Source organism: Crinia signifera, chromosome 6 (genome assembly GCF_055691185.1).
Source record: "Crinia signifera chromosome 6, ASM5569118v1, whole genome shotgun sequence".
Taxonomy (NCBI): Eukaryota; Metazoa; Chordata; class Amphibia; order Anura; family Myobatrachidae; genus Crinia; species Crinia signifera.
The window spans coordinates 281,559,490-281,585,588 of NC_139222.1; the positions used below are offsets into that span (position 1 = coordinate 281,559,490).

Below are 26,099 nucleotides of genomic sequence, written 5' to 3' on the forward strand. Positions count from 1 at the left end.
AATGTACACCCATCATACACAATATGAGAAGTGGGACTGTGCGGTTGGTCATATACACAGCACATATAGAAGTGACAATGTACACCCACCATACACAATATGAGAAGTGGGACTGTGCGGTTGGTCATATACACAGCACATATAGAAGTGAGAATGTACACCTATCATACTCAATATGAGAAGTGGGACTGTGCGGTTGGTCATATACACAGCACATATAGAAGTGAGAATGTACACACACACAATATGAGAAGTGGGACTGTGCGGTTGGTCATATACACAGCACATATAGAAGTGAGAATGTACACCTACCATACACAATATGAGAAGTGGGACTGTGCGGTTGGTCATATACACAGCACATATAGAAGTGAGAATGTACACCCATCATACCCAATATATGAAATGTGGGACTGTGCGGTTGGTCATATACACAGCACATATAGAAGTGAGAATGTACACCCATCATACACAATATGAGAAGTGGGACCGTGCGGTTGGTCATATACACAGCACATATAGAAGTGAGAATGTACACCCATCACACACAATATGAGAAGTGGGACTGTGCGGTTGGTCATATACACAGCACATATAGAAGTGAGAATGTACACCTATCACACACAATATGAGAAGTGGGACTGTGCGGTTGGTCATATACACAGCACATATAGAAGTGAGAATGTACACCTATTATACACAATATGAGAAGTGGGACTGTGCGGTTGGTCATATACACAGCACATATAGAACTGAGAATGTACACCCATCACACACAATATGAGAAGTGGGACTGTGCGGTTGGTCATATACACAGCACATATAGAAGTGAGAATGTACACCTATTATACACAATATGAGAAGTGGGACTGTGCGGTTGGTCATATACACAGCACATATAGAAGTGACAATGTACACCTATCACACACAATATAAGAAGTGGGACTGTGCGGTTGGTCATATACACAGCACATATAGAAGTGACAATGTACACCTACCATACTCAATAGGAGAAGTGGGACCGTGCGGTTGGTCATATACACAGCACATATAGAAGTGAGAATGTACACCCATCATACACAATATGAGAAGTGGGACCGTGCGGTTGGTCATATACACAGCACATATAGTAGTGAGAATGTACACCTATCATACACAATATGAGAAGTGGGACCGTGCGGTTGGTCATATACACAGCACATATAGAAGTGACAATGTACACCTACCATACACAATATGAGAAGTGGGACTGTGCGGTTGGTCATATACACAGCACAAATAGAAGTGAGAATGTACACCCATCATACACAATATGAGAAGTGGGACCGTGCGGTTGGTCATATACACAGCACATATAGAAGTGAGAATGTACACCTATCATACACAATATGAGAAGTGGGACCGTGCGGTTGGTCATATACACAGCACATATAGAAGTGACAATGTACACCTACCATACACAATATGAGAAGTGGGACCGTGCGGTTGGTCATATACACAGCACATATAGAAGTGAGAATGTACACCTATCATACACAATATGAGAAGTGGGACTGTGCGGTTGGTCATATACACAGCACATATAGAAGTGAGAATGTACACCTATCATACACAATATGAGAAGTGGGACTGTGCGGTTGGTCATATACACAGCACATATAGAAGTGAGAATGTACACCTATCATACACAATATGAGAAGTGGGACTGTGCGGTGGGTCATATACACAGCACATATAGAAGTGAGAATGTACACCTATCATACACAATATGAGAAGTGGGACCGTGCGGTTGGTCATATACACAGCACATATAGAAGTGACAATGTACACCTATCATACACAATATGAGAAGTGGGACCGTGCGGTTGGTCATATACACAGCACATATAGAAGTGAGAATGTACACCTATCATATACAATATGGGAAGTGGGACCGTGCGGTTGGTCATATACACAGCACATATAGAAGTGACAATGTACACCTACCATACACAATATGAGAAGTGGGACTGTGCGGTTGGTCATATACACAGCACATATAGTAGTGAGAATGTACACCCATCATACACAATATGAGAAGTGGGACTGTGCGGTTGGTCATATACAGAGCACATATAGAAGTGAGAATGTACACCCATCATACACAATATGAGAAGTGGGACTGTGCGGTTGGTCATATACACAGCACATATAGAAGTGAGAATGTACACCTATCATACACAATATGAGAAGTGGGACCGTGCGGTTGGTCATATACACAGCACATATAGAAGTGAGAATGTACACCCATCATACACAATATGAGAAGTGGGACTGTGCGGTTGGTCATATACACAGCACATATAGAAGTGAGAATGTATAACTATCATACACAATATGAGAAGTGGGACTGTGTGGTTGGTCATATACACAGCACATATAGAAGTGAGAATGTATAACTATCATACACAATATGAGAAGTGGGACTGTGCAGTTGGTCATATACACAGCACATATAGAAGTGAGAATGTACACCTATCATACACAATATGAGAAGTGGGACTGTGCGGTTGGTCATATACACGGCACATATAGAAGTGAGAATGTACACCCGTCATACACAATATGAGAAGTGGGACTGTGCGGTTGGTCATATACACGGCACATATAGAAGTGAGAATGTACACCCATCATACACAATATGAGAAGTGGGACTGTGCGGTTGGTCATATACACAGCACATATAGAAATGAGAATGTACACCCATCATACACAATATGGGAAGTGGGACTGTGCGGTTGGTCATATACACAGCACATATAGAAATGAGAATGTACACCCATCATACACAATATGGGAAGTGGGACTGTGCGGTTGGTCATATACACAGCACATATAGAAGTGACAATGTACACCCATTATACACAATATGGGAAGTGGGACCGTGCGGTTGGTCATATACACAGCACATATAGAAGTGACAATGTATAACTATCATACACAATATGAGAAGTGGGACTGTGCGGTTGGTCATATACACAGCACATATAGAAGTGAGAATGTACACCTATCATACACAATATGAGAAGTGGGACTGTGCGGTTGGCCATATACACAGCACATATAGAAGTGAGAATGTACACCTACCATACACAATATGAGAAGTGGGACCGTGCGGTTGGTCATATACACAGCACATATAGAGGTGAGAATGTACACCCATCATACACAATATGAGAAGTGGGACTGTGCGGTTGGTCATATACACAGCACATATAGAAGTGAGAATGTACACCCATCATACACAATATGAGAAGTGGGACTGTGCGGTTGGTCATATACACAGCACATATAGAAGTGAGAATGTACACCTATCATACACAATATGAGAAGTGGGACTGTGCGGTTGGTCATATACACAGCACATATAGAAGTGAGAATGTACACCTATCATACACAATATGAGAAGTGGGACTGTGCGGTTGGTCATATACACAGCACATATAGAAGTGAGAATGTACACACACACAATATGAGAAGTGGGACTGTGCGGTTGGTCATATACACAGCACATATAGAAGTGAGAATGTACACCTACCATACACAATATGAGAAGTGGGACTGTGCGGTTGGTCATATACACAGCACATATAGAAGTGAGAATGTACACCCATCATACCCAATATATGAAATGTGGGACTGTGCGGTTGGTCATATACACAGCACATATAGAAGTGAGAATGTACACCCATCATACACAATATGAGAAGTGGGACCGTGCGGTTGGTCATATACACAGCACATATAGAAGTGAGAATGTATAACTATCATACACAATATGAGAAGTGGGACTGTGCGGTTGGTCATATACACAGCACATATAGAAGTGACAATGTACACCTACCATACACAATATGAGTAGTGGGACCGTGCGGTTGGTCATATACACAGCACATATAGAAGTGACAATGTACACCTATCATACACAATATGAGAAGTGGGACTGTGCGGTTGGTCATATACACAGCACATATAGAAGTGAGAATGTACACCTATCACACACAATATGAGAAGTGGGACTGTGCGGTTGGTCATATACACAGCACATATAGAAGTGAGAATGTACACCTATTATACACAATATGAGAAGTGGGACTGTGCGGTTGGTCATATACACAGCACATATAGAACTGAGAATGTACACCCATCACACACAATATGAGAAGTGGGACTGTGCGGTTGGTCATATACACAGCACATATAGAAGTGAGAATGTACACCTATTATACACAATATGAGAAGTGGGACTGTGCGGTTGGTCATATACACAGCACATATAGAAGTGACAATGTACACCTATCACACACAATATAAGAAGTGGGACTGTGCGGTTGGTCATATACACAGCACATATAGAAGTGACAATGTACACCTACCATACACAATAGGAGAAGTGGGACCGTGCGGTTGGTCATATACACAGCACATATAGAAGTGAGAATGTACACCCATCATACACAATATGAGAAGTGGGACCGTGCGGTTGGTCATATACACAGCACATATAGTAGTGAGAATGTACACCTATCATACACAATATGAGAAGTGGGACCGTGCGGTTGGTCATATACACAGCACATATAGAAGTGAGAATGTACACCCATCATACACAATATGAGAAGTGGGACCGTGCGGTTGGTCATATACACAGCACATATAGAAGTGAGAATGTACACCTATCATACACAATATGAGAAGTGGGACTGTGCGGATGGTCATATACACAGCACATATAGAAGTGACAATGTACACCTACCATACACAATATGAGAAGTGGGACCGTGCGGTTGGTCATATACACAGCACATATAGAAGTGAGAATGTACACCTATCATACACAATATGAGAAGTGGGACTGTGCGGTTGGTCATATACACAGCACATATAGAAGTGAGAATGTACACCCATCATACACAATATGAGAAGTGGGACTGTGCGGTTGGTCATATACACAGCACATATAGAAGTGAGAATGTACACCTATCATACACAATATGAGAAGTGGGACTGTGCGGTGGGTCATATACACAGCACATATAGAAGTGAGAATGTACACCTATCATACACAATATGAGAAGTGGGACCGTGCGGTTGGTCATATACACAGCACATATAGAAGTGACAATGTACACCTATCATACACAATATGAGAAGTGGGACCGTGCGGTTGGTCATATACACAGCACATATAGAAGTGAGAATGTACACCTATCATATACAATATGGGAAGTGGGACCGTGCGGTTGGTCATATACACAGCACATATAGAAGTGAGAATGTACACCTATCATACACAATATGAGAAGTGGGACCGTGCGGTTGGTCATATACACAGCACATATAGAAGTGAGAATGTACACCCATCATACACAATATGAGAAGTGGGACTGTGCGGTTGGTCATATACACAGCACATATAGAAGTGAGAATGTATAACTATCATACACAATATGAGAAGTGGGACTGTGCGGTTGGTCATATACACAGCACATATAGAAGTGACAATGTACACCTATCATATACAATATGGGAAGTGGGACTGTGCGGTTGGTCATATACACAGCACATATAGAAGTGAGAATGTACACCTATCATACACAATATGGGAAGTGGGACTGTGCGGTTGGTCATATACACAGCCCATATAGAAGTGAGAATGTACACCTATCATACACAATATGAGAAGTGGGACTGTGCGGTTGGTCATATACACAGCACATATAGAAGTGAGAATGTACACCCATCATACACAATATGAGAAGTGGGACTGTGCGGTTGGTCATATACACGGCACATATAGAAGTGAGAATGTACACCTATCATACACAATATGAGAAGTGGGACTGTGCGGTTGGTCATATACACGGCACATATAGAAGTGAGAATGTACACCTATCATACACAATATGGGAAGTGGGACTGTGCGGTTGGTCATATACACAGCACATATAGAAGTGACAATGTACACCCATCATACACAATATGAGAAGTGGGACTGTGCGGTTGGTCATATACACAGCACATATAGAAGTGAGAATGTACACCCATCATACACAATATGAGAAGTGGGACCGTGCGGTTGGTCATATACACAGCACATATAGAAGTGACAATGTACACCCATCATACACAATATGAGAAGTGGGACTGTGCGGTTGGTCATATACACAGCACATATAGAAGTGAGAATGTATAACTATCATACACAATATGAGAAGTGGGACTGTGCGGTTGGTCATATACACATCACATATAGAAGTGAGAATGTACACCTATCATACACAATATGAGAAGTGGGACTGTGCGGTGGGTCATATACACAGCACATATAGAAGTGAGAATGTACACCTATCATACACAATATGAGAAGTGGGACCGTGCGGTTGGTCATATACACAGCACATATAGAAGTGACAATGTACACCTATCATACACAATATGAGAAGTGGGACCGTGCGGTTGGTCATATACACAGCACATATAGAAGTGAGAATGTACACCTATCATATACAATATGGGAAGTGGGACCGTGCGGTTGGTCATATACACAGCACATATAGAAGTGAGAATGTACACCTATCATACACAATATGAGAAGTGGGACCGTGCGGTTGGTCATATACACAGCACATATAGAAGTGAGAATGTACACCCATCATACACAATATGAGAAGTGGGACTGTGCGGTTGGTCATATACACAGCACATATAGAAGTGAGAATGTATAACTATCATACACAATATGAGAAGTGGGACTGTGCGGTTGGTCATATACACAGCACATATAGAAGTGACAATGTACACCTATCATATACAATATGGGAAGTGGGACTGTGCGGTTGGTCATATACACAGCACATATAGAAGTGAGAATGTACACCTATCATACACAATATGGGAAGTGGGACTGTGCGGTTGGTCATATACACAGCCCATATAGAAGTGAGAATGTACACCTATCATACACAATATGAGAAGTGGGACTGTGCGGTTGGTCATATACACAGCACATATAGAAGTGAGAATGTACACCCATCATACACAATATGAGAAGTGGGACTGTGCGGTTGGTCATATACACGGCACATATAGAAGTGAGAATGTACACCTATCATACACAATATGAGAAGTGGGACTGTGCGGTTGGTCATATACACGGCACATATAGAAGTGAGAATGTACACCTATCATACACAATATGGGAAGTGGGACTGTGCGGTTGGTCATATACACAGCACATATAGAAGTGACAATGTACACCCATCATACACAATATGAGAAGTGGGACTGTGCGGTTGGTCATATACACAGCACATATAGAAGTGAGAATGTACACCCATCATACACAATATGAGAAGTGGGACCGTGCGGTTGGTCATATACACAGCACATATAGAAGTGACAATGTACACCCATCATACACAATATGAGAAGTGGGACTGTGCGGTTGGTCATATACACAGCACATATAGAAGTGAGAATGTATAACTATCATACACAATATGAGAAGTGGGACTGTGCGGTTGGTCATATACACATCACATATAGAAGTGAGAATGTACACCTATCATACACAATATGAGAAGTGGGACTGTGCGGTTGGTCATATACACAGCACATATAGAAGTGACAATGTACACCGATCATACACAATATGAGAAGTGGGACTGTGCGGTGGGTCATATACACAGCACATATAGAAGTGAGAATGTACACCTATCACACACAATATGAGAAGTGGGACCGTGCGGTTGGTCATATACACAGCACATATAGAAGTGAGAATGTACACCCATCATACACAATATGAGAAGTGGGACCGTGCGGTTGGTCATATACACAGCACATATAGAAGTGACAATGTACACCCATCATACACAATATGAGAAGTGGGACTGTGCGGTTGGTCATATACACAGCACATATAGAAGTGACAATGTACACCTATCATACACAATATGAGAAGTGGGACTGTGCGGTTGGTCATATACACAGCACATATAGAAGTGAGAATGTACACCTATCATATACAATATGGGAAGTGGGACCGTGCGGTTGGTCATATACACAGCACATATAGAAGTGAGAATGTACACCTATCATACACAATATGAGAAGTGGGACCGTGCGGTTGGTCATATACACAGCACATATAGAAGTGAGAATGTACACCCATCATACACAATATGAGAAGTGGGACTGTGCGGTTGGTCATATACACAGCACATATAGAAGTGAGAATGTATAACTATCATACACAATATGAGAAGTGGGACTGTGCGGTTGGTCATATACACAGCACATATAGAAGTGACAATGTACACCTATCATACACAATATGAGAAGTGGGACTGTGCGGTTGGTCATATACACAGCACATATAGTAGTGAGAATGTACACCCATCATACACAATATGAGAAGTGGGACTGTGCGGTTGGTCATATACACAGCACATATAGAAGTGAGAATGTATACCTATCATACACAATATGAGAAGTGGGACCGTGCGGTTGGTCATATACACGGCACATATAGAAGTGAGAATGTACACCCATCATACACAATATGAGAAGTGGGACCGTGCGGTTGGTCATATACACAGCACATATAGAAGTGACAATGTACACCTATTATACACAATATGAGAAGTGGGACTGTGCGGTTGGTCATATACACAGCACATATAGAAGTGACAATGTACACCTATTATACACAATATGAGAAGTGGGACTGTGCGGTTGGTCATATACACAGCACATATAGAAGTGACAATGTATAACGATCATACACAATATGAGAAGTGGGACTGTGCGGTGGGTCATATACACAGCACATATAGAAGTGAGAATGTACACCTATCACACACAATATGAGAAGTGGGACCGTGCGGTTGGTCATATACACAGCACATATAGAAGTGAGAATGTACACCCATCATACACAATATGAGAAGTGGGACCGTGCGGTTGGTCATATACACAGCACATATAGAAGTGACAATGTACACCCATCATACACAATATGAGAAGTGGGACTGTGCGGTTGGTCATATACACAGCACATATAGAAGTGACAATGTACACCTATCATACACAATATGAGAAGTGGGACTGTGCGGTTGGTCATATACACAGCACATATAGAAGTGAGAATGTACACCTATCAGACACAATATGAGAAGTGGGACTGTGCGGTTGGTCATATACACAGCACATATAGAAGTGAGAATGTACACCCATCATACACAATATGAGAAGTGGGACTGTGCGGTTGGTCATATACACAGCACATATAGAAGTGAGAATGTACACCTATCATACACAATATGAGAAGTGGGACTGTGCGGTTGGTCATATACACAGCACATATAGAAGTGAGAATGTACACCCATCATACACAATATGAGAAGTGGGACTGTGCGGTTGGTCATATACACAGCACATATAGAAGTGACAATGTACACCTATCATACACAATATGAGAAGTGGGACTGTGCGGTTGGTCATATACACAGCACATATAGAAGTGAGAATGTACACCTATCAGACACAATATGAGAAGTGGGACTGTGCGGTTGGTCATATACACAGCACATATAGAAGTGAGAATGTACACCCATCATACACAATATGAGAAGTGGGACTGTGCGGTTGGTCATATACACAGCACATATAGAAGTGAGAATGTACACCTATCATACACAATATGAGAAGTGGGACTGTGCGGTTGGTCATATACACAGCACATATAGAAGTGAGAATGTACACCTATCATACACAATATGAGAAGTGGGACTGTGCGGTTGGTCATATACACAGCACATATAGAAGTGAGAATGTACACCTATTATACACAATATGAGAAGTGGGACTGTGCGGTGGGTCATATACACAGCACATATAGAAGTGAGAATGTACACCTATCATACACAATATGAGAAGTGGGACTGTGCGGTTGGTCATATACACAGCACATATAGAAGTGAGAATGTATAACTATCATACACAATATGAGAAGTGGGACTGTGCGGTTGGTCATATACACAGCACATATAGAAGTGAGAATGTACACCCATCATACACAATATGAGAAGTGGGACTGTGCGGTTGGTCATATACACAGCACATATAGTAGTGAGAATGTACACCCATCATACACAATATGAGAAGTGGGACTGTGCGGTTGGTCATAAACACGGCACATATAGAAGTGAGAATGTACACCCATCATACACAATATGAGAAGTGGGACTGTGCGGTTGGTCATATACACGGCACATATAGAAGTGAGAATGTACACCCATCACACACAATATGAGAAGTGGGACCGTGCGGTTGGTCATATACACGGCACATATAGAAGTGACAATGTACACCCATCATACACAATATGAGAAGTGGGACTGTGCGGTTGGTCATATACACGGCACATATAGAAGTGAGAATGTACACCCATCACACACAATATGAGAAGTGGGACCGTGCGGTTGGTCATATACACAGCACATATAGAAGTGACAATGTACACCTATCATACACAATATGAGAAGTGGGACTGTGCGGTTGGTCATATACACATCACATATAGAAGTGAGAATGTACACCTATCATACACAATATGAGAAGTGGGACTGTGCGGTTGGTCATATACACAGCACAGGAATAGAAGTGAGAATGTACACCCATCATACACAAATGAGAAGTGGGACCGTGCGGTTGGTCATATACACAGCACATATAGAAGTGACAATGTACACCTATCATACACAATATGAGAAGTGGGACTGTGCGGTTGGTCATATACACAGCACATATAGAAGTGACAATGTACACCTATCATACACAATATGAGAAGTGGGACTGTGCGGTTGGTCATATACACAGCACATATAGAAGTGAGAATGTACACCTATCATACACAATATGAGAAGTGGGACTGTGCGGTGGGTCATATACACAGCACATATAGAAGTGACAATGTACACCCATCATACACAATATGAGAAGTGGGACTGTGCGGTTGGTCATATACACAGCACATATAGAAGTGAGAATGTACACCCATCACACACAATATGAGAAGTGGGACTGTGCGGTTGGTCATATACACAGCACATATAGAAGTGAGAATGTACACCCATCATACACAATATGAGAAGTGGGACTGTGCGGTTGGTCATATACACAGCCCATATAGAAGTGAGAATGTACACCTATCATACACAATATGAGAAGTGGGACTGTGCGGTTGGTCATATACACAGCACATATAGAAGTGAGAATGTACACCCATCATACACAATATGAGAAGTGGGACTGTGCGGTTGGTCATATACACGGCACATATAGAAGTGAGAATGTACACCTATCATACACAATATGAGAAGTGGGACTGTGCGGTTGGTCATATACACGGCACATATAGAAGTGAGAATGTACACCTATCATACACAATATGGGAAGTGGGACTGTGCGGTTGGTCATATACACAGCACATATAGAAGTGACAATGTACACCCATCATACACAATATGAGAAGTGGGACTGTGCGGTTGGTCATATACACAGCACATATAGAAGTGAGAATGTACACCCATCATACACAATATGAGAAGTGGGACCGTGCGGTTGGTCATATACACAGCACATATAGAAGTGACAATGTACACCCATCATACACAATATGAGAAGTGGGACTGTGCGGTTGGTCATATACACAGCACATATAGAAGTGAGAATGTATAACTATCATACACAATATGAGAAGTGGGACTGTGCGGTTGGTCATATACACATCACATATAGAAGTGAGAATGTACACCTATCATACACAATATGAGAAGTGGGACTGTGCGGTTGGTCATATACACAGCACATATAGAAGTGACAATGTACACCTATCATACACAATATGAGAAGTGGGACTGTGCGGTTGGTCATATACACAGCACATATAGAAGTGACAATGTACACCTATCATACACAATATGAGAAGTGGGACTGTGCGGTTGGTCATATACACAGCACATATAGAAGTGACAATGTACACCTATCATACACAATATGAGAAGTGGGACTGTGCGGTTGGTCATATACACAGCACATATAGAAGTGACAATGTACACCTATCATACACAATATGAGAAGTGGGACTGTGCGGTTGGTCATATACACAGCACATATAGAAGTGAGAATGTACACCTATCATACACAATATGGGAAGTGGGACTGTGCGGTTGGATATATACACAGCACATATAGAAGTGAGATTGTACACCTATCATACACAATATGAGAAGTGGGACTGTGCGGTGGGTCATATACACAGCACATATAGAAGTGAGAATGTACACCTATCATACACAATATGAGAAGTGGGACTGTGCGGTTGGTCATATACACAGCACATATAGAAGTGAGAATGTACACCTATCATACACAATATGAGAAGTGGGACTGTGTGGTTGGTCATATACACAGCACATATAGTAGTGAGAATGTACACCTATCATACACAATATGAGAAGTGGGACTGTGCGGTTGGTCATATACACAGCACATATAGAAGTGACAATGTACACCTATCATACACAATATGAGAAGTGGGACTGTGCGGTTGGTCATATACACAGCACATATAGAAGTGAGAATGTACACCCATCATACACAATATGAGAAGTGGGACTGTGCGGTTGGTCATATACACAGCACATATATAAGTGAGAATGTACACCTATCATATACAATATGAGAAGTGGGACTGTGCGGTTGGTCATATAGAAGTGAGAATGTACACCTACCATACACAATATGAGAAGTGGGACTGTGCGGTTGGTCATATACACAGCACATATAGAAGTGAGAATGTACACCTACCATACACAATATGAGAAGTGGGACTGTGCGGTTGGTCATATACACAGCACATATAGAAGTAAGAATGTACACCCATCATACACAATATGAGAAGTGGGACTGTGCGGTTGGTCATATACACAGCACATATAGAAGTGACAATGTACACCTATCATACACAATATGGGAAGTGGGACTGGGCGGTTGGTCATATACACAGCACATATAGAGGTGAGAATGTACACCTATCATACACAATATGAGAAGTGGGACTGTGCGGTTGGTCAAATACACAGCACATATAGAAGTGAGAATGTACACCCATCATACACAATATGAGAAGTGGGACTGTGCGGTTGGTCATATACACAGCACATATAGAAGTGAGAATGTACACCTATCATACACAATATGAGAAGTGGGACTGTGCGGTTGGATATATACACAGCACATATAGAGGTGAGAATGTACACCCATCATACACAATATGAGAAGTGGGACTGTGCGGTTGGTCATATACACAGCACATATAGAAGTGAGAATGTACACCTATCATACACAATATGAGAAGTGGGACTGTGCGGTTGGTCATATACACAGCACATATAGAAGTGACAATGTACACCCATCATACACAATATGAGAAGTGGGACTGTGCGGTTGGTCATATACACAGCACATATAGAAGTGAGAATGTACACCCATCATACACAATATGAGAAGTGGGACTGTGCGGTTGGTCATATACACAGCACATATAGAGGTGAGAATGTACACCCATCATACACAATATGAGAAGTGGGACTGTGCGGTTGGTCATATACACAGCACATATAGAAGTGACAATGTACACCCATCATACACAATATGAGAAGTGGGACTGTGCGGTTGGTCATATACACAGCACATATAGAAGTGACAATGTACACCTACCATACACAATATGAGAAGTGGGACTGTGCGGTCGGTCATATACACAGCACATATAGAGGTGAGAATGTACACCCATCATACACAATATGAGAAGTGGGACTGTGCGGTTGGTCATATACACAGCACATATAGAAGTGAGAATGTACACCTATCACACACAATATGAGAAGTGGGACTGTGCGGTTGGTCATATACACAGCACATATAGAAGTGAGAATGTACACCTATCATACACAATATGAGAAGTGGGACTGTGCGGTTGGTCATATACACAGCACATATAGAAGTGAGAATGTACACCTATCATGCACAATATGAGAAGTGGGACTGTGCGGTTGGTCATATACACAGCACATATAGAAGTGACAATGTACACCTATCATGCACAATATGAGAAGTGGGACTGTGCGGTTGGTCATATACACAGCACATATAGAGGTGAGAATGTACACCCATCATACACAATATGAGAAGTGGGACTGTGCGGTTGGTCGTATACACAGCACATATAGAAGTGAGAATGTACACCCATCATACACAATATGAGAAGTGGGACTGTGCGGTTGGTCATATACACAGCTCATATAGAAGTGAGAATGTACACCCATCATACACAATATGAGAAGTGGGACTGTGCGGTTGGTCATATACACAGCACATATAGAAGTGACAATGTACACCTATCATACACAATATGAGAAGTGGGACTGTGCGGTTGGTCATATACACAGCACATATAGAAGTGAGAATGTACACCTATCACACACAATATGAGAAGTGGGACTGTGCGGTTGGTCATATACACAGCACATATAGAAGTGAGAATGTACACCCATCATACACAATATGAGAAGTGGGACTGTGCGGTTGGTCATATACACAGCACATATAGAGGTGAGAATGTACACCCATCATACACAATATGAGAAGTGGGACTGTGCGGTTGGTCATATACACAGGATAATACTATACAGCAGAAGCTGCATACAGGACAATGGCAGGCGTTCATATGAAACATAAGATGCAGTATACACAGTTATACTATATATATGCTCTGTGTCTATATATACTCTCCATATACAGTATACAGAGACAAGAACAGGCCACTGTGAAAGTTGCCAACTCCTGACTTGTGAAAACGTCATACAGGTCCAGATGACCGCATTAGGATTTTTTCGCCTTACCCCTCTCGCTCTACCAGACGCTTCTGAAACACCTCACTTCCAACACATTCCCTATTCTCCTTCTCACACTGGGGCAGATGTATTACCCAGCATTTCTGCACTTAATGCTGGGTAACTGGGGGGGATTAAAATGCATGAACAGTGCACCTAATGTGCGCTAGGGACAATCTGGTGAGTAAAGCTGGGCGGGGCTGTCCCCTGTCCCCCCAGTATTCAGCGGTTGGGAAAATGTATTAAACAGCCGCCCAGGCTTCACCAGTTCATGGTCTAGCGCTGTCCTACCACCACTGCGGGGACAACGTTAGCCCTACTTCTGTCTCCGGGCTGCGCTGGAGATCTTGCGGTAATAGCGAGACCTCGCGCATGATCATTAAAGTCAGCTGGGGGGAGGGAAGTGGGATTGTGCATGCTCAGGGATGGCGTGGGCGCCGATAACGAGAGCCGTTAAAGCTGGGCATAACATGGGGGGGGGGGGGGTTAATACAGTCGGCTGCTACCGATGCCTGCTTCTCCACGTTATGCAGGAGAAGTGGGACCCGTTATTTTAAAAACTTTAGGGGGAGATTAATACATCTGCCCCTCTGTCTCTCTCAGTAACCACCTCCTAACTCTTCCCTATGACATCAGTGACACTGTTGGGAGGGGTCAGCCTTCAGACCAAATGTCATTCAATTGATAACTTCATTTTTTATCAGCGGTCAATTTTATTATATAGACATCAATCTGTAGAACAAGCATGAGACAAATGGTACCAGTGTAACACCTTCTACCCAGAGAAGAAATGCTACGAATCTGAGAGGCAAAAGTAGAGCGTGATCATCTTCATCAACCAATCAGCTCCATGCCAGTTAGGAGCCAACTGGCTGGTACTTTACCTCTCTTCACTTTCTCACTGTCTCATGGCTAGTACACCTGGCCCCGAGCAATACAATAGAACAGTACGCGAATCTGCGTTGATCAGTGGAAACATAAGACTACCGGTGTCTCTACCTCATCCTATTTCCACGTGTAACTTTCTTCTGTTTGCAATAAAAGCGGAGCGGAGTCACCCCGGTCACCTATTACTTTGCGCCTCTTGACATGCAAAAGTTTAAACGGGAACTCTTGCGCGTTCCTACGTCCTGATAAAGCCGACAGATCTGCTGAGTACAGAGCTTTGTCTCTTTTTTTTTTTGTCGACCACATCAAGAAACTCGATTCTTCACACGGAAGCATTTGAAACGCGCTATTTCAAACAATAATTCTAAAAGCCAGAGGTAGAAAACCTTGATGTTGTCCTGAAAAATACCAAACTACACGGTAAAGGGCCTGCGACTACAATATTTACAATGACTTGAAGAGGGAGAGGAGGCGTTCGGTATCACAGGAGCAGCGAGCGCAGCCGGCGCATACATCCGAATACGCAGGTTGTTGTGTTGTGATTGGAAACGGCATTAAAAGGAAATCATCTCAGCACAGAAAGATTCCCTCTTGGAAGATGTCAGAGATGAAACAAAAACAGATATTATGGATGGAGGCAGAACGTTGCGCGTGTTTCATTGATGTGAAAAGTGCTTAAACTTTACATTGTTCTTCACCGAGTCTTTGAGAGACTTTGGTCCTGGCGGTGGCACTTCACAAAGTCACACCCAAGTGGGTTACAGGAAGGATCCGGAGCAGTTACCACCCACAGACATCCTCCCCCCCCCCAATTATTCTGCTATTATAGATCCTGCCGAGGTCTCTGCCGCTAATTCACAGCAGCACAGTCTAGATCTTCACGTGAGCGTTCATATACTGTAGGGCCCATAGTGCGAACTACAATGGAGGGGCATGACTACAAGGAAGGAGCAGGGCAAAAATAACCCAAACAAGTAACTCTGCACCCAGCAGCGTTTTGTAGTGGCTAATCGGACCTGCTCGATGTGGGCCACATTCACTCCCTTGGCCGATGTTTGGGGTATTCGGACCCGCTCGCTGTGGGCCACATTCACTCCCTTGGCCGATGTTTGGGGTATTCGGACCCGCTCGCTGTGGGCCACATTCCCTCCCTTGGCCGATGTTTGGGGTATTCGGACCCGCTCGCTGTGGGCCACATTCACTCCCTTGGCCGATGTTTGGGGTATTCGGACCCGCTCGCTGTGGGCCAAGTTCACTCCCTTGGCCGATGTTTGGGGTATTTGGACCCGTCCGCTGTGGGCCAAATTCACTCCCTTGGCCGATGTTTGGGGTATTCGGACCCGCTCGCTGTGGGCCACATTCACTCCCTTGGCCGATGTTTGGGGTATTCGGACCCGCCCGCTGTGGGCCACATTCACTCCCTTGGCCGATGTTTGGGGTATTCAGACCCGCTCGCTGTGGCCCACATTCACTCCCTTGGCCGATGTTTGGGGTATTCGGACCTGCTCACTGTGGGCCACATTCACTCCCTTGGCCGATGTTTGGGGTATTCGGACCCGCTCGCTGTGGGCCACATTCACTCCCTTGGCCGATGTTTGGGGTATTCGGACCCGCTCGCTGTGGGCCACATTCCCTCCCTTGGCCGATGTTTGGGGTATTCGGACCCGCTCGCTGTGGGCCACATTCACTCCCTTGGCCGATGTATGGGGTATTTGGACCCGCTCACTGTGGGCTAAATTCACTCCCTTGGCCGATGTTTGGGGTATTCGGACCCACTCGCTGTGGGCCAAGTTCACTCCCTTGGCCGATGTTTGGGGTATTCGGACCCGCTTGCTGTGGGCCAAATTCACTCTCTTGGCCGATATTTGGGGTATTCGGACCCGCTTGCTGTGGGCCAAATTCACTCCCTTGGCCGATTGGGGGTTTGCGCATATGTGTAAACCCCCGGAGCGAACGCCTTTGGCTAATTTCATACTCCCTGGAGCTGCGACTCCAGTTTGGGCAGGTAGGGGACCACCCAATGTTTTATGGGCATTCTCACAAAAACGGTGGGTATGATAGAAACACTGGGCATACCCTTGCGAATGCAGGGGCGGTTGGCTGATGTCCGCCCCAAATTTGTCTATCTCCGGCCAGAGTAAAAGTCAGTCTAGATGGACTTATTAGCGAGAAGGGGGGACAAAAAACATTTGATGGTGAGAGAATATACGCTGCCTAGCAGCAAACAGGTCTGAATCAGGCCCTGAGAGAGGAGGCGGCCCAGATGCAGCCTCCACCATTTGGGCTTCCTCCTCTACGCCGGCAAACACTCAGCACTGCGCTACAGAGTCTGAGCACTAGAGGGCGAAGGCTCTCATGCACATGCATAGGTCTCCGGGAAAATGGTGCAGAGGCCATTCTTCCAGTGATTTCTATAGTGCAGCTGCTGTTCCGCAGGAAGCCGGGGGGGGAACTATATAAAAAAAAAAAAAAAAAGTGGGTGCAGCATATGCGGTGTGGGCCCTGGTTTTGCAGGGGTATGGATTATAGGCTCAATAGCAATTATGTCAATAGTGGTTAAGTTGACCAGAAAAAGTTGACATGAGAAAAAGCTGACACAAAAATAGTTGACGTGTTTTTCACTTTTTTTGGGGTGTCAATTTGCACACGCCATCTCATTCCCGACTTCTCCATCCAGTTAAAGACCCGATGATTGATCTGCTGGATCGGAGCATTTATCGGATCGACATCAATGATCTCATAGTGTGTACCCAGCTTAACACATTTGCATCTGCCCCACCTGCAATGCGACCGTGGTGCTACCGAGGTGCACAGTCCTGCTTGCTTCTAACTCACTCATCTGCTGCAATAAATAGTGAATTGGTTTGTATACTTTTCGGTTAGGACTGGATGGCTCGCACCGCCCCCTTTAGCAGGCCGTTAGGGCAGAGGCATCATCAGATCCGGAGGCTGGGAGGGAGGTGCTTGGCTTTGACGTAGACCACCCCCAGCGCAGCACTAACATGGTAGAAGCAGCTATTGGCTGTGTAACCTTTATATAATAGATTGGTGCTGTATGTGTGATCACCACCACAGGGGCTTACACAATGTACAGACAACATTATGTTTCCGTCTTTTAGGAACCTATTAACCATTAGGTACACCCAATAGTAACCTTGTTTACGGCTGGAAAGCAACAGCTTAATTCATCAGCGCTGTACAGTGCTGGAGATTAACTATTTCACAAAACGCACAACTCTGTTTCCACAAATATAAACAACCAGCACACGCGGTATCACAGCAGAAAGCTACAACTGTTATAACAACTCCCATGCAAGATGCAGACAGCAGAGACAACTTCTATACTAAAGCACGACTCCCTAGGACGGGGAAGAAACATGGCCGACAATGTCCCAATTTATTACAATCAGAGAACGCGAACTGTAGAACAGGGTCTGCACTCACCGCTCGTCGTCGGGCCGTACGCACTGGGCGGCTTTTGAGCTGAAAGCAGCTCAAACGGTAAGTGATCTGCTTTCAGCTCAAAGTCGCCCAGTGTGTACGGGCCTAAGAGTGGTTCTCTGAATCCTCGTACACACTCCATTCTTGGCTAGTAAAAAAAAAAAAAAGCTATGTCACCCGCAGATCCCCCTTATTGAATCTGTCTGACGTATCCCGGAGGTGGGAGAAAATGGCATCACTTTGAATACAATGTATAAAATGAGCAGTGCATGTATGTGACAGGATATATGAAAGACACTGTGTGACGATGACATGTGTACAGCAGGTAACAATCACCGTGATTTCTGAGCGCCGGGAAGTAACGAAATGATTAAAATAGCGGAGAGGAAGCGACAAGACTTTACCAGCCGTGAGACTGACTCCCCCATAGCCAGAACTCGCGGACATCTATCCCGCGCCCTAACAGCGACACATGCCACTCAGGGAGAAAAAAGCCAAGGCATCGGCGAGGAGTTATTACGGGATGGGAATATAGGTCATATTAGCATAAATCCTTAGTTCACGCTGGTGATGTGGGTTATGCAGGAACTGAAGCCGGCGTGCTTGGGGGCCTTGGCAGATAATTCTTCACAGAAGCGCGTTGTAGAAGTCATCAGAGCTGCCTTATTCAGCACTAAAACTTAGCATATCGCTAACAAGGTGATTTCTCATCTGTATAACTGGATCCGGGTTCTAGACTTGACAAGTCAAACAAGTCTTCTCTTCATTACGATGGTGACCTAAGCTTCGGATTGCGAGAAGGGGAGAGGCCCGGAGCGACGGCACTTAAACGTATCAGACGCAGATAAATGGACTTTTAGTGGAATAGGCTGTAACTGCGGTTTCCTGTATTTGTCACTCGTATAAATAGAGGTAGTTTTACGTATTATTGAGAGATCAAGAAAGTGAAAAACATCTGTGGGATCACTGAACAGATTCCTCAGCACTATGGTCCCGATTCTGGTTCACTCGGTAAGCTGCGAGGCTTGCAACTTACAGAGTGCCAGAGAGCCCACCACATCGAATATACATGTTTATCATTATGTATATATATATATATATATATATATATATATATATATATATATATATAAATAAAACGGGGGTATTCAATGTGCCACTGCTATTTCCGATGGGGTAAATACTAGCGGGTCCCTATTCAATGCTGTCTTTACCGACAGCATTGAAGAGGGATCACAGCAGAACGAGCCCAACTTCAGAAGCTGCCGGGCCCGTTCTGCCGATGATGGCCGTGGATTGCCGCGATCCCGGCCGCAAACCGACAATACATGGCCGTTTTTGTGGCCACGCCCCCTTTGCGCTGTCGATCAAAACGCGAATTGCCCAGGATCACGGCTGTTGGGAGGGATCGACAGCCGTGATCCGGGATTAAATACCCCACCATAGTGTCTGTGATACCCCTTTTCCACTTGCAAAAATATCCCGGGTTTTTGCACATGAACGCGCATCAACCCGGGATTTAGTGCAGTGTGAAAGGGTCTTTGAGGGATATCCCGTGTTCAGCATTCCGGGATCTCTACCCAGGTCCTGACCTGGGTAGGATCCGGAATCGACACGGGATGCGGCCAGTGTGAATGGTCCCGTACCCGGGATCGGGTACACGGGACTTTAAAAAAGCTGCTGATTGGAGCTTTGTTTGGGCTCACAATGCTGATGTCATCTGTAATCGCACTGGAAAGCGGAAGAGAAGCCCTGGACATGTGCAGATCGGAGCAGACGGGCATCATGGCAAACTGGACGGACCAGGAAGTGAGAGAGCTCCTGAGCATAAGGGGCGAGGAGGAGATAAAACGCCAAATTACTGGCACAGTCAAAGATGCCGTGGTTTATAAAAACATATCAAAGCTGCTTGAAGCCAGAGGCATGATCCGGACACAACAGCAAGTTGTCAATAAACTGAAGACCCTGAGAAAGAAGTTCATGAAGGTGCATGACAACAACCGTAAAAAGAGTGGGGCTGGCCGCATCGAGTGGGAATATTATGACATCTGCGCAACCGTCTTCGGGCACACAGCTCTCTGCAATCCTGTGAGTCTGTCTTCAAGTTCACAGTACATTGCTGCAGAAAGCAGCCAAGGCCCTGAAGATACACAGACAAGTGAAGTCTGCCACTCATCACCCCTGCTAATTGAGGACACACCTGATTGTAGTGAGCATGAAACATCCACCCACCTGCCCAGCCCTGATGGCAGCATATCCGTCACCGTTGAAGAGGTCGTGGAAGCTGCGACCACTGACAGTGGGTTTCCACAAAGTGCCGTCTCCCCAACTTTGCAGAGAAACAGTAAGTTTATTTTTTAAAGACACATAGCACACTATAGGGTTAGGTTGGGGGTGGGGTGGAGGTGGAGCATAGGGTTATGCACAGCATAGTGGTCCTCCAGCAGTTGTGGAACTACATATCCCAGTATGCCTTGGCACAGTTTAAGCATTGCCTAATAGCAAAACTGTGGCAAGGCATGATGGGACTTGTAGGCTGTGGGAAGGGGGGGGGGGGGTGACATAATATACAGTTATCAAAGTATAACCTGCAGTGATGTCGCAGTGTGTACAAGGGCGTAACTACCATGGGTGCAGGGGGTGCAGCTGCTATGGGGCCCAGAGCTGAGAGGGGCCCATTTTGCCTGTCAAATTATTATATGCTTTATGCATTTTTTAGCATTAGGTGAGAAATAGGGGCCCTTATAAACTTTTGCTATGGGGCCCACATGTTTCTAGTTACGCCACTGATTATAGTTTGCCAAAGCTGCTATTTTTATGTATGGTCATTTTGAATTTATATCTTATCTTTACAGTTTACAACGTTCCACCTAGAACGAAGAAAATGAACAAAGCGGGGCAAGCAGCTAGAGCCATGACAAGTGCCCTTGTTGAAGAGCTCCGAGAAATGGACAATGCTATGTCCACACAGGAGAATGCAAGGATCGACAAATTTTTAGAGGCCGAGCGTGAAATGCAGGACTCATTTCTTTCTAAAATCCTGTCAATGCAGGAACGCATAGGGAATTGCAGCAAATGAACATGGCGTTCCTGGAACGTTTGTTCAATAATCCAAAAGCTCCAAGCCAACACCACAGCTCACAATACCCTGAACCGGGTTATTCCACATATCATCATGGACCATACTTTGGTTCAAGCAATGCTGCAAATGAGCAAACCTCAGAGTTTTCAGTTTTTCGCAATTTGTCTTAAAGCTATAGGCACATACTTAATTTTTTTTGTTTGTTTTGCACTTAAAGTGCCTCGGCACTAGTTTACCTCAGTGTTTATGTACCTGTAGTTCATTGTTTTGCACTTAAAGTGCCTCGGCACTAGTTTACCTCGTTGTTTATGCACTACTAGTACATTTTGTGTTGCACTTAAAGTGCCTCGGCACTAGTTTACCTCAGTGTTTATGCACTACTAGTACATTTTGTGTTGCACTTAAAGTGCCTCGGCACTAGTTTACCTCAGTGTTTACATACCCTCCAACATGACCCACTCCATTAGGTAAAAAATGTTCTGCTCCTGGACTTCCCTGCCAGTGGCAGTTACAGAGGTTGGACTCCGGCATAGTCCACAATTCAAAGAGGGGGGTCACATCAACTGTCAGTGAGTCCAGGACAGTGATGTTTGGAGTGGCATTAGGTGTGGCTCCCCTTTTTGAACATTGGATTGTGCTGCAGCTCCAACTCTGCAACTGCCACTTGCAGGAAAGTCCAGAAACAGAGCATTTTGTACCTAATGGAATGGGCCATGTTGGAGGGCATGCGTTTATGTACCTGTAGTTCATTGTTTTGCACTTAAAGCAGGCATGTCCAACGTTGGCCCTCCAGACGCTCCGAAACCACACATCCCAGCATGCTCCGCCACAGTGTTGCTATTAGAGAATGCAAAAACTATTGCAAAGCATACTGGGATGTGCGGCCTCAAAACACCTGGAGGGCCAACGTCGGACATGCCTGACTAAAGTGTTAATGCACAACTGGTTGTGCATTCGGTTAGCTTGAAATGCTAAACTGCAAGCAATTCTTGTTTGGGATGGGGGGGTTGGGACGAGGGAGGTTGGGATGGGGGCGGTTTGGACGGGGGGTTGGTATGGGGGGATTGGGACGGGGGCGGTTGGGATGGGGGTGGTACGGGTGGAGGAGGGTTTCTTTATTGTTTTATTGTTTTATTGTAGTGTCTATACAAAGGCAAAATGAAAGGCAAATAAAAATTGCACCTATAATCCAAAGGTGCTAAACCAAATAAAAAAATTATAATTTTAAACACCCTTGTCATCACTTTTTTTTTTAGTTAAAATGACCATTTCATATGGTATTTGCAGTGATTTCCCGGGATCAGTATGAATCAGTATGAATGGGGCTGTCCCGTGTCGATCCCGGGTCTGAATGCAGTGTGAAAGGGTACATTCCCGGGTAGTGTCCCGGGAAGCATCCTGGTACACATTCCCGGGTCTGACCCGGGACTGCAAGTGGAAAAGGGGTATGAGTCTCCGAAGCGCTGCCATCTGCTGGCAGAGAGTGAAACTACATCTCTTTCTCACACATGCACAAACACAGAAGGTAGCAGACTAGCTTTCGAAGCTTTTGCTTTGAGCGAGCCTATTAGTGTTTATATCATTCCTAAAAGAAGGGGATTTTATGTCACCCCCAATAAAAATCTATGACTCATAGAAGTCATGTATCAAATCTATATATATTAATATCGTAAGGCCAATTTTTCTGTTGACATATTTCTGTGATGCTATATCCTATAGCAATTTAAAGCTCTTGGTCAGTAGATGTGTGCTGCGATGGGTTGCTTCATTTCGGCGTTTTGTGGCAACATTTCCACCAACCAAAACTAATGCATCACCATTGTGCTCTGGAAAATGTGACAGTTGGTCAACTTTCCCTGTGCAGCTGCCGGGTGACCTGGAACATGTGACCTGCTAAAGGTGCCCATACACGGTACAATTATTGTATACAATATCGCATCTCATCGCATTGCATAGGTTTTGCAATGCAATGAGAAGAGATATAGTATGTGCAGCACATACTTTTTGAGCTGCGCGATGGGAGTGCGCATCTCATCCCACCCAACAATTGTACCGTGTATGGGCACCGTAAGTGTTCTGGATGTGCAGCCACCCACCAAGCAGGGATACTATGGGGCATCGACCCTTAAGGGGGTAAAAATGTTCCACCTAGCGAACCCTTGCCCAGTTGAAACTGAGCGAATCAGCTAGAAACACATAAATGGCACTAAAATGATGGGTGTGTCACCAACTTCACTGCTCTCTGTTATAACTTTGGGAGTCAAAGGGATTTATTTATTAACATGGAAGTGCTATTGAAGTTGAGATGTTGCCCGTAGCAACCAACCAGAATCTACTTCTTATTTATTTAGCATCTTCTAGAAGTTATTAGATACAATCTGGTATCCTTTAGGAAGATACATGGGTCAGAGAAGACCACCAATGAACTCCACTGAATATAAGTTTGCGGAGTGGAACCTGGCTGGAAGAGATGACATAAAATCCTGTGTCAAGAATCCTTCCAGTTGTAACATTTCCATTGGACACCTACATATTGTAAATTACAGAAAGACATTTCAGGTCCTTTACAGTAATATCTACCACAGAGGATAAGCGAAGGATCCACAGACAATTTTCCAAAATATCAAACACACAGCTGAAAATCGTTCCAACGTGAGAGTTTCTGGTCATGCACACCGCAGTAGCACTTAGTAATGCAAGAACTGGATCTACAGTAGCTTCCGACATGCAGATGAAGTCTCCGGTCTGGTTTGCATGTCATGTGACTAATTTCCGATAGTCGGGACCATGGCCGGCTCTGGCTGGCATCCCCCTCTGCAGTGTGGAGTGGTCCTGCTCAGTGCGGATATAAATATTGTTCTCATCCTTCTCACTTACAATTTCCCGGCAAGGAAGGCACACTTTTTCCTCCCATCATACCGACCTTTGAAATTAGGAACCTTCCATGCTGTTACCTGTCAGATGTAGTTTTTCTATCAGGATCCGGGTAGAATTTCTTTTTTTTTTTCTTTCCTTTTTTTTTGTGTCTTACTTCAGACGTTCGTACAGTGGGAGGAAACCTCGAAGGCCATCTTTGAAAACTGTTTTCAAAGTTAGAGGAGAAATAAAAGGAGGGAGAAGGAGGCCCTGTTAAGGAAGGCGAGATACGTACTCTTTGTAGCAAAGGTTTAGCAATGTGCTAAAGAAGAGACTGAAGTTATAGATAGGAACAGAGTCCAGTAGGGATTTCACAGAACTCAACAGCAAGTGCTAGGAGTGAGCTGATGCACTGGTGGGCATTTGGGCGTCTGCGCCAACAGCCTCCTGGCAGGAGAACTCGGGGGATGGGGGCTGGTATGGGTTAAACTGGCCCGTAAACCATGAACAGAAAACAAAAGGCTCCGCCGGTGACCATCAGTCTTCTCCGAAGATCCCGATTTATTCTCGCTCTACTAAATACATCATTCCCAGTGCCGCCGACATTACGGAAGGGCGGGTGTCGAGAGAGGAAACGATACCGAATATGGCAAAACCACTTCAACAGCATTGCGCAACTTTTTAAATGCAACGTTTTTCCCCATATTTTAGCTTTATACCAATGATTGGGGCAGATGTATTAAGCCTGCTGAAGTGTTAAAGTGGAAGGCAATAGAGCACCAGCCAATCAGCTCCCAAGTGACATTTTTCAAACACAGTATGTAACTTGA

At 44.3% G+C, this 26,099-nt stretch overlaps 2 protein-coding genes across 5 annotated transcripts in view; one reads left to right on the forward strand and one right to left on the reverse strand.

Moving 5' to 3' along the window:
• VTI1A (vesicle transport through interaction with t-SNAREs 1A) overlaps positions 1-26,099 on the reverse strand; it is a 351,752-nt gene that overhangs the window by 237,640 nt on the left and 88,013 nt on the right. The window lies entirely within an intron of this gene.
• LOC146007405 (uncharacterized) lies at positions 20,806-22,410 on the forward strand. Its single transcript, XM_083145756.1, has 2 exons — positions 20,806-21,675; positions 22,187-22,410. Exons 1-2 carry the CDS (start codon positions 21,039-21,041, stop codon positions 22,408-22,410), a joined length of 861 nt encoding a protein of 286 aa, XP_083001882.1. The 5' UTR covers positions 20,806-21,038.

Bases quoted from the DNA above. Each gene is read 5' to 3' on its own strand.
- LOC146007405 (XM_083145756.1), top strand. From the start codon at position 21,039: ATGCTGATGTCATCTGTAATCGCACTGGAAAGCGGAAGAGAAGCCCTG. The intron at 21,676-22,186 runs GTAAGTTTATTT...TTATCTTTACAG, and splicing joins CCCAACTTTGCAGAGAAACA to TTTACAACGTTCCACCTAGA.